Source organism: Glycine soja, chromosome 2, assembly GCF_004193775.1.
Source record: "Glycine soja cultivar W05 chromosome 2, ASM419377v2, whole genome shotgun sequence".
In the NCBI taxonomy this organism is placed as follows: Eukaryota; Viridiplantae; Streptophyta; class Magnoliopsida; order Fabales; family Fabaceae; genus Glycine; species Glycine soja.
This window is the reverse complement of record NC_041003.1, coordinates 12,291,372-12,309,898: the sequence shown is the minus strand read 5'-3', so window position 1 is coordinate 12,309,898 and position 18,527 is coordinate 12,291,372. Positions and strand designations below refer to the sequence as shown.

Here is an 18,527-nt window from a genome sequence, read left to right as displayed (position 1 = left end):
CCTTATTAAATCTCAATCTTATATAATTTGACCTTAAAATTAGTTAAACTTTACTCCTTCTAAATATTACACTTTTTTTTTGTCAAACATAACATTAATATAGAATATTTATCTCTATCGATTCATATCAACTTATTCTTAACTTCAGGCTATTTTATAAAATTCTTTAAATTTTTTGGGCATGAATAACCTTTCATAATTTTCTCATTGACAAGAGAAGACATAAACAAATTCGAATATCATATATATTTGCAATAATTTATGTTGGACATTAACTCTTGAAACCGATGCTTTTTTCGCCTTTGTTTTCACATTTCATAGGCACTACAAACAAACAATAGAGTATGATGCATAAGACGTTGAGGTTATTTACGCAAAGGGGGTGGCATTGCCATAGACAATGTATCTTCTTTTGATGTTCCCTTCTCTCTCTCCCTAAGAACCTAGACAATGCATCCAATAATAATAATAATAATAATAATAATAATAATAATCCTTAGTGCAAGACCCATATGGTTTGTTTTTGGTTTGGAATGGAGTTTTTTTTTTTTTTAATATTGTTGAGGCAAAAAAGAAATGAGTAGATGACCCCAGCTAGATTTGGGGGCCTTGACCAAACAACAAAGGAAAATTTTTTTTTAAAAAAAAACCCTCCTTAAAGGTGTAATAAAGGACAATTCAATAAGATAAGAGAAAAACACCAACTTGCCCAAAAAAAAAATGAAGAAAAAAAGTGGGATAAAAAACAATGATTATTAATTTCTCAAAGTTGAGGAAGAGGAGCTTAAGGGGCAGGTCTTTAATTATATTAGTATTGTATTAGTAGTATTATTTTACCGTAGCTGTGGCGGTGGTTAATCATCAAAAGCTCTCTTTTTGATGCGAGCGTGAGGTATATAAATGGAGGCTCTTTTTTGCCATTACCCTTTTGCTTTGCTCTCTCTCCTTCATGTACACATTGGTTTGTTAGCTGTATTTTCCCCAATTTCTACCACCCTTTATGTTATTTTCTCTTTTCTCTCTCTAAAAATCAAAGCTTTGAAATTTTGTGTTCTCTCTCTCTCTCTCTGTGGCACAGTGAAATGCAGGTTTGTTATGGAAGGAAGGAGGAGGGAGTTTGAAGAAACCCCAAATTGAATAAAGTGGTTTTGATTTGAGGGAAAAGCTTGAATGGAAGGCAGGGTTCCAAAAGTAGGAGGATCAAAAATTGGTATCTTTCTCTTCCCACTTTTGAAGTTGGGTCCTTTTTTTATTTATTTATTTTTCTTTCTCTGTCTTGCAGGGTTGGGGGGTTCTGTAACTCTGACTAGGGCTTGAATGGGGGGTATTTATTATGCTGAAATCAATGTTGTTTGCATAATTGACTGCTTCCATGGACTTCTTTTCAGCTCTTTCTTTGAACAGTCTTTTTTAGCCTCTTTTTCTCTCTCTTTTTCTCTTGGGGGGGCCTTTATGATTTTTGGTACTTCCAAGTTCAGTGTTGGCTTTGGAAATGGTAGCTGGAAACTCGTGTGAGAGCCTTTGGTACCATCTTTTGGGTACTTGGAATTTGTTCTAGCCCTTTGGCAATTTCTCAGCATCATTAACTGAAGCTGCTCTATCTCCTTCTTTCTGCTTCTTCTAGCCTTCTCTTTTTTTTTTTTTGCCTCACACACTAACTTGGACAAGTTTTCTAGTTCCTTCAGTTTCTCAAGGGTGTCCTGGATTCTAGTTGATGAATGTCATAAATTCATGTTGGGGGTTGTCAGGCTTCATCTGTTAGTTTGGTTTCTTTGAAATTTCCCCCCACGTTTGATCACTGTTTCATGCTGTACTGGTTAGTGGTTACCATTTGGCCACTGTTGGAGGTACTTTTGGTTAAATTTTGTCTGATTTTGTTATCATTTAGTTTTGAAGAGACCATAGAAAAGAATCTGCTTGTGGGGTGGTTTTGATATCACCTTGTTAAGGAGGGGTAGATATTATGAGTGACAAAGAAAAGTTTGAGGTGGATAGAAACGAGGATCATGTGAGTTATTCTAGCGGAATGCACTCGGATTGGAGATTTGGGGGTTCAAATCTTGCAAATTCTTCGGTAGGTTTTGTTGGCTTGGGGAATAATTCTATGAATGTCAGCAGAGGGGATTTGATTGGTTCTTCTTCATGTTCCTCTGCTTCAATGGTGGACTCACTTAGTCCAAATTACTGGGAAAACCCCACCAGCTCCCAAAAGTTGGGATTTTGTGACATTAATAATGTCCACAACAATGGGGGCTCTTCAAGCACAGTTGCAATCAGAAAAGATGGATTTGGATTTGGAAGAGTTGGTCAGGATCATCATGGAACACTTGAAATGGGTTGGAATCATGCTAATTCTATGTTACCAAATGGACCAGTGATGTTTCCCCACAGTTTATCTCAGTTTCCAACTGATTCTGGATTCATTGAGAGAGCTGCAAGGTTCTCGTGCTTCAGTGGAGGGAATTTTGGTGACATGGTGAACTCATATGGGATTGCTCAATCCATGGGGCTGTATGGAGCAAGAGATGCTATTGCAGGCCATGGGTTGAAATCAGTAATAGCTGGAGGACAATCTCAAGGAGGTGATATGAATGTAGTTGAGGATGTGCCTCCATCTGTTGAGCATCTTGTTGCTGCTAAAGGAAGCCCTCTCAAGAGTGATAGAAGAAGTGAAGGTCATGTTATATTCCAAGATGAAGGGAAGCAATCTCTTGTTAGGAATGCTAATGAGTCTGATAGAGCTGAATCTAGTGATGATGGTGGTGGCCAGGATGATTCCCCAATGTTGGAAGGTACTAGTGGGGAACCTTCTAGCAAAGGACTAAACTCAAAGAAAAGGAAAAGAAGTGGACGGGTATGATTGTAACTTGTGTTTCAGACTTTCAGCTGTATCTACTTTATGTGTTACACCGTGATGCTATTTTCTTATCCATTTCATTGTTTTCCTTGTGGTAGGATGGTGATAATGATAAAGCCAATGGAGCTCAAGAACTACCTAGTGAAGGTGCAAAGGGGAACTCTGAGAATCAACAGAAGGGAGACCAACAACCAATTTCAACAGCCAACAAGGCTTGTGGGAAGAATGCCAAATTGGGGTCTCAAGCTTCTGATCCACCTAAGGAGGAATACATACACGTTAGGGCTCGCCGGGGTCAAGCAACAAATAGCCATAGCCTTGCAGAGAGAGTAAGATTTTGTGAGAACTTATCTGTGATGAAGATGAAGTTTTTTGGATGAAGAATTTCAAATTGGATTTTCACTGCAGGTGAGGAGGGAAAAGATAAGTGAGAGGATGAAGTTTCTTCAAGACCTTGTACCTGGATGCAGCAAGGTGGCTTCTAAGTTTGAAACTAGAAAATTTACTATGTCATATTGTTATTTGTGTTTAGGTATCACTTCCTTTTAACATTGTTTATTATTACTTTCTATGCTTTTAGGTCACTGGCAAGGCAGTAATGCTAGATGAAATCATCAACTATGTACAGTCACTTCAACGACAGGTTGAGGTATGGATGAAAAAACTTATCTCCCTATTTGTCCACTTGTGATTCTTAAGTCATGTAACTGATTTGCACTGTATATTTTGATTCTGCTTAAGTTCAGTACAAAATGTTTATTTCCATAGAACTTATTATTTAGCATGTTTTACTACCATAGCATTCTTCTCTTTTTTTGAAATGACCTCATTTTGAATCATTACTCCTGATTGCTGTTATCTTTGTTGCATTTTGATTAAAGATGCAAGATAAATTGTTTTACCAATTATTCTTTATATATAATTGATGATTGGCATATATTTTTGAAAACCTCTGCATTCTCTTCCAAGTTAAATTGACACACTGCATTTTTCATTTGGCAGTTTTTGTCTATGAAACTTGCTACAGTAAATCCACGGCTGGATTTTAATATTGAAGGACTTCTTGCTAAAGATGTAAGTTGTTAATCTATTTATGTACCAATGAGAAAAGGCTTATACTGAGTACACATGCCTGATTTCACTTTTGTACATTCTGAACATTATATCAGATTCTTCAACAACGGCCTGATCCTTCAACCGCACTAGGGTTTCCTCTAGATATGTCCATGGCTTTTCCTCCATTACATCCACCTCAACCAGGGCTGATTCATCCAGTAATTCCCAACATGACAAACTCATCTGATATTCTTCAAAGAACCATCCATCCACAGTTAGCTCCCTTGAATGGTGGATTCAAGGAACCAAATCAGGTATTGATCCATTGCAATTGTAAGCATTTCAATTCCTATGCACATTATTTCTTTGTTCATGTGAGCAAACACTTTGGCTGCTACACCATATATTAGTAGTAATTAAAAATGACAAAGTTGTGAATGGATAATTTTTGCTGTAGATTGCTGCACATGAGGAATGTTGAAAATCCTCAATCCTCCATCCTCCAAACTTACATTTGAGTTTCTGTGGCCTTCCTTTGCTGTTATATAACAAATTACCTATGCTTATGTGAAATTAACTTTCTCCAATGTTTTGCCTGACTATATTTTGCATTCTTTTATTTTCATTCTATGACACCATGTGCAATAGCTGCCTGATGTATGGGAGGATGAGCTTCACAATGTTGTACAGATGAGCTTTGCAACAACGGCTCCCCCAACTAGCCAAGATGTTGATGGTATGCATTGGCCAACAAATAACCCCTTTTGGTAAAGTTACATTTTCTCAATCAAATAACCTTTTTTGCTACATGCTCCTGTAGGTACTGGGCCAGCAAGTCAGATGAAAGTTGAACTTTGATGTTTAGTCTTCATACATTAATCTTCACCACAGCACGTATTTTGGCTTTCATTCTCGTCAAATGGAAATAACCAAGCTTAGAGTTTTACACATGACTTGTCAAATTTGAAGGCCATGGTCTCAAATCTCAATTCCCTGCAATATATTTTAGATGAGATACTACTGAGTAATATTCTGGTGTTTAGGCCTTGGAGGGCAGTCACATATCCTTGCAGAGGACTGACTCTCGGTTAGAGAATGTAGAGCAGTATTCATGAATGTTTCCTTTTTTTTTCAAGCGTGAATATATGTATCATATGTTTAGAAGTGGAAGTCTATTTTATCAAAAAATAGGTTTGCGCACTAAATATATTAAAGAATGTAAAGACAGGATCTCACTGAGTCTGATCAACTAGGAGAAATGCTAAAGCAAATTTTTTAGTTGGACTGAGGCATAGTCTACAAAATGCTATGAGAACCTGTTCATGGTTTTGATTTGATGCTTGCTAGGTGCTTGCTTGCACATAATGTAATGTTTTTTCTGCCCAACAATTAGCTATGTTACATTCTTTCATGGAACATGGTGGGATTTTAGAGGATACAATATAGGGAGCTTTTTGTTCAAACTTCAAAGTCTTTCGTTGCATTGTAGTTATCATTGAGTTAGATACCAAGTGCCACATTCAGAATTATTATATCATGGCCTATTGAGCTTAAATCCGTGACATTGGTCAATACCCTGCATGTGGAAAGAGAGGGAATAAAGAATAGAGGGGCAGCCTTTGAGTAAAGGGATACAATAATTTTTTTAAAAGTTTGGATACTATTAAGGATACAGTAAGATATACTAATGTTTCTATTTTAGCTCAAGCAAAATTATTTAAAGAAAAAACTACTTTTGAAGCGACTAAAGAGTTTGTTTCCGGTATTAGTAAATCAAAATTAATTAATAATAAAGCTTGGTGTTTTACAAAAAATAACATGTACTTGAATACTGAATAAGCATGCAGGTACATGTCATGCGTATCTAATATGTATTGTATAGGATATGTACACGATATGGGGTAAATATTAAGTGTACTCATACATTAAATCTTTACTTGTAAAAGTTAAACTTCGTTTTGCCTTAGCCTCTGACAAATTAAAATTGCAATAGAACCCCTGGCTGCTTTGAGGTAAACAGCCTTATTTGAAAAAAATACTACCACAAATTATATGATGTGTATAATGAGTTATTCGTGAAAAAAAAAATATTGGGACTACTCAGGAAAATAAATAACGGGACTAGTGTTAGTTAATGGCTTGTGTAAGAACAGTTCATAGATAATTTTTTAGTAAAAGTTACACCTTGACAATTAGTATTCTTGATTTGACAGTTTTTTTTTTTTATCTCAAATAGTTGAATAGAGAGAGAGGGAGAAAAGCCTTAATGTCAAGTATCATCATTTTAATAAAGGAAAAAAAATTATATGTAATTTTATATATTTTTAGTGTTGTTTTCTAATAAAAATGAAGTTTTACTGACATTTAATATAAATCTTTATTTTGTACATATTACTGAAGTGAAATTTCAATTTGAAGAGAGAAAAAAACAGTTACTTTAATAAAAGACAGTTCCTTTAATAAAGGAATACATACACTTGTAACAGCGGAAATGTTTCTCATAAAAGTGACGATGCATGGAAATTCTTGTTTTTTTAAATACCTAATAAATACTATTTATCTCTCTCTCTCTCTCTCTCTCTCTCTCTTTTTTAAAGCAATTCTCTTTCTCTCTTTCTTCATGTAAAATTATATTACCTATAAAACTTAAATTTTTCTCACTTTTTTGGTATCTATTGGCATATTAAGTGTTGATGTATAGTTCTTCTCATAATTCATGTGAGGTGTGTGGTTGTGCAAATATCCACATCTGGGAATATATATAACCTAACCCATAGTGATAAATGCATAAAATTATTACAATCTTTCATGAGCATATATAACTAGTGACACACCTATACCACTCTTTTAGCATCTCTATATGGTTCTCCAGGATTGCATGTTCAATGAGTCCAAGGTCAACACTTATCAAAGACCAAATGAATTATGACTTCATAGCCAAACAAAGGCTCTGGCACATTTGGTAGGGAGGCATGCATATCTGACCATTTCAATTCAGGTTTAATGTGGGGCTCAGGGCTGACACCAAAATCTGTTAGGCAATGAAAGATCCAAATCAACATGACTTGATGGGTTCTGATTAATGAAGTCCATCATAAATACCCCCAACCTGTTTCCCAATCATGGCCATCTGCAATCGAGGCAAGTGCCTCAGTAATATCCCCCCTGCCCCACTCAAGATACAGCATTTTCAAAATCCATTTCTATTGACATTATGACAAACCAAGTTAATACTATATAGAAGAATAAAAGCATTGGGTCGATGGTGCTCAAATTTTAATTCTAGTCCAACTTTAAAAAGCTTCTTTCTATTTTTTTTTTCTTTTCAAATACCTAAACTTTTGACTGTAAAACTCGACTTAGATTTTTTAAATAAAATTTTAAATTTGAGTCTTGTAAATAATAAAAAATATAATTAAAAGAAAAAATCTCATTAAAGATGATTAATTAAATTTTTTTAAAAATTAATTATTGACAAAATCAATAATAATATTATAACATCCTAAAAAAGGCCTTAGGAACCAAAATTTGGGTATTTTCAATAATTACAGAGAAAAAACTACTGATTTTAAAAATTGGGGAGTAAAAGCAAAATATGGAAAACTTTTAGAAACTGTAAACACTATTAACCAAAAAAAAAAGTTTATAATATTAAATAATATATGTTGAAGGTAGAAAGCGAAAATCATTGCTTGTTAGTGCAAGTTGTTAGGATCTTGAATTTTTGAGTGTTATAAATAATAATAATAAAAAAGTGGTGGAAGGGTTTTGTCCTTTTTCCTGGGTTCGATCCATACTCAGAGTCAGAGTCCAATGTGACTTTTGAATATCAAATTCAAGGTTCTAACACCAAAAATATTTTCAAGGTGGAATCAGCCAGACACAAGGTCAAATTGTGTAGCATAGAATTTTCTCATGCTTTACATTTAGAAGTGCAAAACATGTAAAGTATAGCAGTGGAGATGATGGCGTATAAATACAATAACAAAATAAAATAAAAATACTTCAATCTTTATCTAAAAAAAATGTTGATTAAGTGCTGACAAGCCTATAAAAGTTTTAGGTAAGATGATCAATGAAACAGTGAAGAGTGATACAGAAAGAGCAAGGAAAGTTCAAGGAAATTCTCATAAAAAACAAAAGTAGATTCAGGCAAGAAAGTAGAGTAGACACAATTTAAAGAACTTGTATTCGAACAATTAATGTGCAATGATAGTGAAGGAGCAGATGGAAATAAAGAGTTGGGGGAAGTAGAAGCTTAAACCAAATTTATGCTGGTTTTGCTAAAACCAAAGCCTACAAGTTGAAGAGATAGCTCAACTAATTCCATATTACAATCCTCTATGCCAAAAACCAGAAGTGAAGTTGCTGAACTTTGACCACGAGATGATTAGCTTTAGTATCATTCATTTCATATGAACATACTCATATTCAATTCAAATTCAAAACCTGAAATCTTATAACATTTTCGTTAAGTTTAAGGACAAAGCACTCTTTTACACACACACACAAGCATACACAGATACATATATATATTCAGGAATTCACTGAAAAAAAGAGTTTCTCAAATTACTCCAAAGTATATAAAGTTTTTCTTCACATCATAATGATTATCAACGACCCATTTTCCTTCCTAATTATAACGAGAAGTGGCAAAATGTGAGATCTTTTTAAAAGAAGAAAGCATTTCAAACTGCATATTAAATGTAGTTATTCAACTTCACAATCAACCAACTTATCGAATAAGTGTTTACTTGAACTTCATTACTAAAAGAATTTATATATAGTAATGAATAAAAACTTCGTACCCCATTGCCCGGAGGCTCTTCGCTATGTGAAGGTATGGGGGAGGGATGTTGTACGCAGCCTTACCCTTGCATATGCAAAGAGACTGTTTCCGGATTCGAACCCATGACCAACAAGTCACCAAGGCACAACTTTAACGCTGCACCAGGGTTCGCCCTCTATATATAGTAATGAATACAGATACTAAAATGTTTGAGACACGCCTATAGCTCAATTCAGACAATTAGTTCAAGAACATGCATTTGATGTTCCATGACATATTTTTACTAACCCACATTAGCTTCCAAGGTATATATGTTCAGCTTGATACCATGAACAGTGATTTAACTTTTATTGCTACAATGGTTGCACATTGGCTACCATCTGTGACATTATTGTTCTGTGTACTTGTTCTATCATTCAATTTCAGGCTTAGTCCTATGAACATAAATTATTTACCAATCTCGTTTTGGATCCTAATGACATCCATGTATGATTTTCCTTTTAGCTCACGTTTAAGGAATCCATTGAGGTAATCTGCTACTCCAATCCTTTTGAACAATGCAGGTCTTTCAGGAGTAACGAGGCTTGGTGCTGGACCTATAACTCTGCTCATTTGAGGCCGGTGAAACATGGCAATGGAAATCCTCTCTTTTTCTGAATTGACTATTCCCCGATGTTCAATGCTTCGGTAAATCCCATTGGTCAGTATCTGTCAAAGCATTTACCATATGGTTAAAAATTCTTAAAGGCTAAATGTTAATTTAAATAGAGTGTGCTGTAAGTATAAAGGTTTTCTACAGTATCATCAAATAAATCACATATTGTCATGTATGATAAGTTTGTTAACTTTTATGATAATTACTTTAAAAATCATATCAGAAATGATTTATGATTAATTGACAGTATAAAAAAAATGGTGTATGAAAATCAAACTTAATGTGTATTGTGTACACTATAATTTTTCTTATACTTGCATTGTTCCAAGATTATTTAAATGCCAAATGATAAAAAGATATGAAAATGATTTTGTGCTCTTGTTACCTCCAACATGTCTCCAACGTTGATGACAAAAGCATTAGAGAGTGGTTTAACAGGAATCCACTTTCCATCTTTTCTTATTTGAAGCCCTTCCACTTCATTGACTTGGAGAAGGATGGTAAGGGCACCCGAATCAGAATGCGGATTGATTCCAATGACTCGTTCTGGTTGGGGACATGGAGGGTAGTAATTCATCCTAATTCCTTGGCTAGGATCTTCAAATAACTCTGAGAGTTCATTTGTTTTGATCTTGAGAGCTTTTTTCATAAGGCCAATGATTGTGATGCACATTTTTCTCAGCTCTAAGCAATAGTTCTCTAGATTTTCTCTGCAATGAAACAGAATCTCCTTGAGGTAATAACAAATTAAGTCAATTATGTTGTAGTTAACACATAGAAATTGAAGTAGGCAACCTGAATGGTTGGGGAATCTTAGGAATAAGATGAGGATTCCTTGAATGTAATGGAAATGTGTGAGCATAGAACATGTCTGCCCATTCTAGCTTTTGTTCCTCTGATACAACAAATAACTGGCCAAACCCCTGCATATCCTCTGGTGTTTGCCAAAATTTCTGCTTCTCTTCCATTGGAAGGTTGAAGAATTCTTGAACACCTATCTTCATATTTTCCACCACTGGAGGGTCCACTCCATGGTTTATAAGCTGTAATTAATTTGTTAATTAAAATCGTATAATGCAAATAAAATTACATGTATGCAGCAATGCCTTGAGTGCTACACTCATCTTGAAAGTGAAACCAAATTGTTGGCAAAAGTGTGAGGATTAGATACTCCAAAGTGCATTGCATCAGAGTCTATAGATTTTGCCATAAATTTAATATACACAAATTCAATTTTCACACATCTTTTTTTATAAAAGTAATTGCACCAGTTCATTGGCTTTTTTGTTAGATTTCATGTTGTTAATTACGTAGAACACTGATGCAGCACATTTTCCTTTTTGCAAAATTTGTGGCCTGATTCAACTTCAATCTAAAATCATTTAAGATTATGCTATGGCAAAGTTTTAAATTGCACGATTCGAGGTCATAAATCATAATAACTGCTAATTTTGCTACAATTGAAACCAGTTTAAAACCTAGACAAATTACAAATTATCAGATTTGACTCCCTTAAGGTGAGCGGCAACTTACATTAAAGGATAAACCAACAAATCTTTATTGTGCATTGAGATACTTCCTCTTAAAAAATAAGTGTCGCATTTAGAAAAAAATTTATCAAAAAATAATGTCATATTTAGCTTTTTAATATAACACTAATTGTTTTTTTTCCATCAACAAACCTAATAATATTATTTTAGTTTTTGAATATAATATTAATATTATTATTTTTTATTTAATAAGATTAATTTTATAAAATTACTATTCTTTTTTATCTATTTATTAATTTTTCTTAATTTAAGTAAAACAACTAGGACAACAACATTTATTTTTAGGCAGAGGAAATAATCTAATAGTTGATATTCCAACACAGCAAAGATTTGCTACTTTATCTTCTAAATTGAGTTTTTCATTAAAGTAGCCGAATCCGGAAAAATCAATCGTGCTACATTGAGATTGCCGCGTTAATTATTATTATTATTATTATTGACTACAACCTTTGAATTAAATTTGACTATGGTTTCTTTTACACACAACAAACTAAAGGAGGGGAATTTCCCTGAATCAAACAAAAAAAAAAAAAATTAAAGGAGGAGAATATAATCCAAAACCTGAAAGAAACCCCATTCTTTGCACGCATGGTCCAGCTTCTCTAGTTCACTTGGATCTTCAGACAACAATTGATGCAAGTCTATGATGGGAACTTGTGGTAAAGAAATTGTGTTGGAAAGAATATGTGGATCTTGATTGGCATGAACATATCGTTCTGGAACTTCGATGATGGGTTGTTTTGCTAGCTCCTGAACAGAAGGCACCAAACAAGAAGTTCCATGCATAGCCATTAGCTAGTTGCAATTGAGTTCTATACGATTCTTGTTTTGCTTTGAAGAGGGACATTTAAAGAGATAAGAATCAGATATTCATTATTCAGTACCTGCTCTTGTGGCCCACTTATGTGTCAAGTTACAACAAATCTTTTCCTATTCTGTAACGTAGACTCGTGGGGCTACCATAAAGATTCTAGTTTAATAAGATAATTTGTCTGTTTCATTTATTATCACACTATTTTATTAATATAATGTGGTGGCACCTTAAATTTTATTTGATTCTAAAAATAATTTACACCGTGTATATAAATTAAACTTAAAAAAAATAATTGGACATTATAGAAATGATTATTAAGCGTAATGGTCATGCAATGTCATTATAAAAAAAATTACATACTAATCAATGAGATATCATTCTTGATATAACTTTTAATTTAATTTTTATAAAATTTAATAAACTTATTATATATAATAATTTGTTGCAATGAGATGACCGTAAAAAAAAATATTTTTAGTGCCATTGCATTTTAATTAAATTCGTATATATTAAAACTGATAATGAAATAGAATACAATAAAATAAATATAAAGAATGTGATAGACTTTTTTTTTAAGAAATGAAAGAAAATTGTTATTCAATATACAGGGCAATTTATTGTCCATGATATGAAATTGGCATGAAAAATTAATGAATTTGAAAGAACTTATTTATAAATTATTTAGATTTATTTTATGACAAACACTTGTACCAGTCTTGGAAATAACTTATAAAAACTTATATGATAAGTACTTATTCAACAAGTACATAATTAAATTTTGGATAAAATTGGAAAGGTTGATAACTCTCTTTCGTTCGTTTAATTTGTTTGATGCCTACTAGGTACATTATAAAGAAAATAACACACGACAACCAGTCAAGTTAGATGACAACTTTTTATTTTGTATATGATATGTTAAACTATGCATAGCAGAATTTATGGTAAGCACCAATTTTGTTCATGAAAATATGATTTGATGACATATCAATTCCAAAAGGATAAAAAAAAAAATAGTCTCGAAATGTAAAAATGATAATATATTAATCACGTCCTTAGTTTTGTGCATGGTATTCACAACTGAGAATTGAATTGTGATGGAAAAGAGTGTCACGTGGAGTGTTAAATGGATAAGATTAATTTGTTGTCAAAATATCAAAACTAAAAACCTCCTTCACGATGGCTATGGTGTTGTCGAAGTTTTCTCTGGCGCTCATACGATTTTCACGCTGCATCAATAAAACAAGTCAGGTCATGAAAACCTTCGCTTTCTGGCTTCGCCGGAAAACCTATTTTGTTTGTTAGAAATTGCTTTCGATACGGACGTTCTTTTTTAGCATATCTGAAAGAAGCTGGATCTTCTATTAGGTATTGGGTCTCTGTGTGACGCGATATCAACGTTCTTCAACCTATGCGCCCAAATCTGAAAAAGGAAAACTTGGATCTAACAAAACAACCTCAGACCTGTCTTTCCTTTTCTTGGTTATGATCATTCCTTTTATTATTTGGTGATTTTGCTTTGAAGATTGGATTGTGTCTTGTGGTTTTGCAACGGTGCGAACGACGATAGATGTGTTGGTGAAGTAGCAGTTGTGACAATGGCGGAATTACATTTGTGATGGAGAAAGAGGTAACAATGAAGATGGAGGATATGGGGATTTCACCGTGAGAGAGAAGGGGGATAGTAAGGGATAATTTGGGAAATATTGGAAGAGAAAGTAAAAATAAATATAAAAAAAAGGAAAAAAAATTGATTTCTTTTACCATTGGATTAAAATTTAGACAAATTTAACCGTCTCAAATTGTTTCTTACCATGGGAAACCTAAGTAATTTCCGAAGCAGTCAGTATTGAAAACGCAAACATACTAATGACAAAATTAGTCCTGCGGACTCAACTACACAGTTGACAGTTTATTGTCAAGACATTTGAGTTCTTAGTTGCCACCTAACCAACAAGTTAGTATCATAGACTAAATTAATAACAAAATTAATATGTTGTTATTCTTATATTTTTAGAGATTAATTTTTTTTTTCATTTTTTAAAACGGATACGTCATCGAGTTACACTTTTGAGGAACAAATTTGGATATTTATTCCAAAATTTATGCAAATACCCTTTTTAAATTTTTTACATTATGTTTATGCATTCCAGTTGCTAGTTGCATTGTGATCCTAAATTTTTTTCCCGCTCATTTTTGCTCTTCATATGTAATGTTCAAAATTGAAAAGGTTCAAATATTTGGACGCATGATACTAGTTCCATTTTGTAACCAATTCAAATATTGACAACTTAATTCAAATAGTAATTAATAATTAAAGTGAGTATTCATCAAAAGAGTTAATAATGGTAACCATTTTGACACATTATAAAGTTCTTTTTTTTGTCAAGACCAAAAAAGGACTTGGAAGGCTAATATACATGATAAAGTATTTGATTAGAATGAGACACCTAATGCATTTAAATTGAATACTCTCTCAGTTACGCACTCATATTTTAAATACCCTCTCAATCACATACTCATATTTTGCACATCACATCTTGACTTTGGACATATACAAATGACGAGTACCATTTAATCATAATTATCACTAATAAATCCATTTAAGAATAATTACTTGATTATAATTATCTAAGCATGATTAAAAGGTGTATTATTTAACTAGTAATCAAGAAATGTAGACCTATAAACCTCAGACCCAATAAGGTTAGTATTAAAAGAGGTAAATCTCCCCAAGTAAAAACACAAATTCATTTTTAAATATTTACTATATATCATCAACTGTAAGCCAAATCCTAACTTAAGTGTAAGAATCCTTTTGTAGGTATTTTTCGCTCTTTTGAACTTACATGCACCAGAGGCTTTGACAAGGAATCACTAGAGACGATCCTTCAACACAATATATATATTTGATATAGTAGAAAATCTTTGAACATAAGGATAAGTGTCAGGTCTATTTGTGACATCAACAAATTCAATATATTGAAGCCCTTAAAGAAGGGGTGAAATTGAAAGAGAGTTTCCTAATGTTTTTTCAAAAAATGTACAACTTCAATTCGATCTAAGGAAATCTATATCTATTGACAAGGGGGAGTTATCTAAGTTGCTTGAAGAACATACATTGTCGTTTTGTTGTATCCTCTCGCAATTCATCAGTTCTCATCTGACCTTTTTCATCCCGAATCAAACCACTGTTTTGCTTCTCCAATTTCCTCTTAAGTCTTAATGCTACGCCACTTTCTTCCACCGTAAAACACAATTTTATGTGTAGAGCAGTTTCATGTGTTGCAGAGTTGATCATGAGTTATTCAATAGGATAGTGGGATAGAGAAAGTGGGAAAAGGAGAGGTGCGAAAGAGAGAAAATACATGAGAAGTGAGTAATTTTTTCTTGAGATAATATTTTTTTTTATCGTTTAAAATGTTATGGTCCTATAATGAAAAAAATAAAATAAATATAATTTGTAATAATTAAAAATAATAAAATAATTTTGTAAGGGCTAAAATTGTATTTGTTTCGATCGACTTAAAGATGACTGAATTAACACTCTACTTGTTGTGTCTTTTACTTCAATGTGTCCTCCTTTGATGCTGGGTGAAGTAGTCTTCCGATGGATAATGTATTTGTAAAGGAAATTCCAAAGTCTAAGTAAAATTTTGGCTCACAACAATTAATATCAACAATAAATGAGGGTGAATAGTTGTTGTTACTTCGAGAATCTGATTTCTATTTATACACACTTTTTTGAACCTTGGATCTTGAGCTTTTTTTGAGTGATTACCATCTCTAGATCATTTGACGATCTAATCATGATTAAGGGACTTAATCTCTATCGCCTCTTACTTTGAACTCTATAATCTTGTAATGAAACGAATATGTATTTAATTACTTTAATACTTATCCAGTATTTAAATAAATTTAAATAAGATTTTATAATGTCCTTTTTATTTGATTTGTGTTATTCTTTAATCAGTTTGCAAATTAATTCCAAAACAATTATTTTTGTTCGGTGCAGTACCTCGCTTTTAAGTTAATCAAAGGACGCTTAATATTATTAATGTTTGTCTTGATCGGTGGTGTAAAATGTTGGGTTACAAATGTGAGGTGAGGTCCCACATCGAGTAGAAGTGGAAAGGTTGAGCACCATATAAGTGAGGAGAAGACCCATAAACCTGAGCTTTAAGACTTTGGGTTAGAGTGTGGTATCAAGTGTTTATCATATATCTTACAAAAATTTTGTCAGTATCCATTTACGTCTGGTTATTGGTACTTCGAATTGAATTTAAAATAAATGGTATGAACCTCGCCTTGCACGTTGTCTAAATTTTTTAGTATCACAATTCTCATCTCCAACAATCTAATCAATAAAAAAACTTAGGCTAGGTTCCTATTTTTCAAATATCACAAGACATAAATTTGTTAAACCACTTTAGCTTTTTTTTTTAAGGTATCATAAGAGAAGTAGTGAAAAGAAAGTTACCATAACAGAAATTATTAGGTATGGGAGCACCTAATAATGAGTCGATACAAAAGGGGTCAATACTCTTTGGCAATTAGCTGTTCATTAGGGATCTTTTCTTATTTTCTTTTATGTACAGGTTTTATTTTATTTTTTAATTGATTTTTTATGCATGATCGATAGTAAAACAATTTGTATATTATTAACCAGTTATAATTATTATTACTATGCTTTTTAAACTAATTATTATAAAAGTAAAAAAAATAAAATTGGACTAGATAATGTTTGATTAGATCAATTGATAATTGTTATGTATACGTAAATTATCTAATTTTTCTCTCTTTTATTGCTTCTTTTTGTGTTAAACACTAGAAATTTAATATCTTCTAAGTTTTTATCCGGTAGGTACTAAAACTAATGAATTTATAGTGTTTTGGTGATATACTTTTTGTAGAGATATAACATAAAGCATGAAAGAGAGTTGAAGAACTAAAGAGTCGTGCTTAGCGTGACAACCTCGCTTAGCGTTAGGGGTGGGAATAGGCTAGGCCGGTCTACAAGGGCCTACGACCTGGCCTACATAAAGTCTGGTCTGGCCTGACCTATTTAATTAAAAGGCTAGGCTCAAACTTTTTTAAAAACCTATTAAATTAAATAGACCAAGACTTAGGAAGCCTTATAAGCCGGCCTATATATATATATATATATATATATATATATATATTATTTTTTGGGTACAAATAATATTTTTTTTAAAACTAGCAAATCTCATTCCTATAATTAAGTAAAACTTTAATGACAAGGTGTTAGTCATGTGTTCCTTTATATTTCTCATTATTTTTATTAGTTTTCCTATTTCTGTTAACGGTTCCTTTTTCTATTCCTATTAGGTTTCCTTTTTCTTTTATTACGTTCATGTATTTTAGAGCAAATAAAAATCATATCTTATCATATTCTATTACATTCCTATACAAAAATCATATCTTATTACGTTCCTATACAAAAATCATATCCTTTTTCTATCAGGTTTCCTTTTTTTTTTAATTTTCCTATTACGTTCCTAAGCAAACAAAAATCATATCATTTTCACTTCAAGTTTTTTGATAGAGGTAACTAACATTCTGTGTAGTCCACCGAGGTAATGCTCTAATTTTCTCTCATTTCCTTATAACGTTTCCTTTTCCTATTCCTTTTAACGTTTCCTTTTCCTATTACGTTTCGCTCTGTTGAAGTAAAATAGAGAACACAACAAACAAAAACTACAGAGCAAACAAGAATCGTATCATTTTCACTTCAAGCTTTAATAAAGGTAAAACTTCAAAACCTTGCCATTTTTTTTCTTTCATCTTGTTATTTTTTTTTTTGGTAAAAACAACTAGGAATATTAAAGATTTAATGTGAAGAAGACTTTTAAATAGGCTTTTAAATAGGCTATCAGGCCAGGCCGAGCCAAAATAAAAACATTTGATAGGCTATAGGCCAGGCTCAGACCTCAAAAATTAATCGTAGGCTAGGCTCAGGCTTTTTAAAGTCTGGTCTGGCCTGACCTATTCTCACCCCTACTTAGCGCTAAAAGTTACATGGGAAGCCAATTGTCACGTGCAGGCGCGCTCAACGCATGGTGTGCGCTAAGCGCATGGTCACTTATCCAACTAGACCTTTTCGAGCCACGCTTAGCGCACATCCCTCACTCAGCGCATAGTCAATGTAAAAAAAAAACACGATCGTGCTGCGTTTTAAAAAAAAAGGGAGGGAGGGGGGACAAAGGAATGATCCATTATACAGAGTATAACGAGCTGAGGCATGTGACACCCTCTACCTTCACAAATATAAATACATAATAAAAGGAAATAAAATCGTGCAGAATTAATTTTTTTTTCTTCTTTAAAACACATTTAATTTAAATCAATTCAAAAAGGTAAAAGGTTCACACCCACTTAGTGAAATCATAGTAGAAATTGTTTGAATAAAAGATAAAGTTATCTCATCTCAAAACAAGGTCGTCCATTGAATAAATATAAAACAAAACTAAAACATAAAACATAACACAATTATATCATTCACGGAATTATAACATATGAGGTAAAATCCTACGCCCTAATGTCACACTTATCTGAGCATATCCCTATCATAGACTAAGTCTCTCAATCTCCAGCATGAAACTCATTATATGCTGGCTCACTTGAAACAGAATGACAATCAGCCCAAACACAAATACACACCGGGAGTGAGTTGTCACATTCGTATATAATAAAACATTAGAGCATGTGAAACATATAATACTTAAAGCTAAATTCATATAAATAACATCACTTCACAAAATCACACACATTATCCACACTCATTCAAG

The 18,527-nt window shown here is 32.8% G+C and overlaps 2 protein-coding genes across 7 annotated transcripts; one reads left to right on the top strand and one right to left on the bottom strand.

Moving 5' to 3' along the window:
- The first annotated feature begins 734 nt into the window (after positions 1-734).
- LOC114388052 (transcription factor bHLH49-like) lies at positions 735-5,329 on the top strand. Of its 6 annotated transcripts, none has more exons than XM_028348414.1 (10): positions 735-892; positions 1,079-1,191; positions 1,283-2,854; positions 2,956-3,186; positions 3,266-3,331; positions 3,438-3,506; positions 3,860-3,931; positions 4,027-4,227; positions 4,562-4,649; positions 4,734-5,101. In XM_028348414.1, the coding sequence occupies exons 3-10, from the start codon at positions 1,964-1,966 to the stop codon at positions 4,769-4,771; spliced, it is 1,656 nt and encodes a 551-aa protein (XP_028204215.1). In that variant the 5' UTR covers positions 735-892; positions 1,079-1,191; positions 1,283-1,963; the 3' UTR covers positions 4,772-5,101. The 6 variants fall into 6 exon arrangements, with proteins under 6 accessions (XP_028204215.1, XP_028204201.1, XP_028204221.1 ...); XM_028348400.1 differs by having other exon boundaries at positions 1,079-1,210; XM_028348391.1 differs by having other exon boundaries at positions 760-972; positions 1,079-1,210; positions 4,734-5,329.
- A 3,571-nt stretch (positions 5,330-8,900) lies between these two features.
- LOC114388035 (protein SRG1-like) lies at positions 8,901-11,753 on the bottom strand. Its single transcript, XM_028348374.1, has 4 exons — positions 11,469-11,753; positions 10,153-10,400; positions 9,743-10,067; positions 8,901-9,410 (listed from the first exon to the last, which is right to left on the bottom strand). Exons 1-4 carry the CDS (start codon positions 11,697-11,699, stop codon positions 9,150-9,152), a joined length of 1,065 nt encoding a protein of 354 aa, XP_028204175.1. The 5' UTR covers positions 11,700-11,753; the 3' UTR covers positions 8,901-9,149.
- Between the last annotated feature and the right edge of the window lie 6,774 nt (positions 11,754-18,527).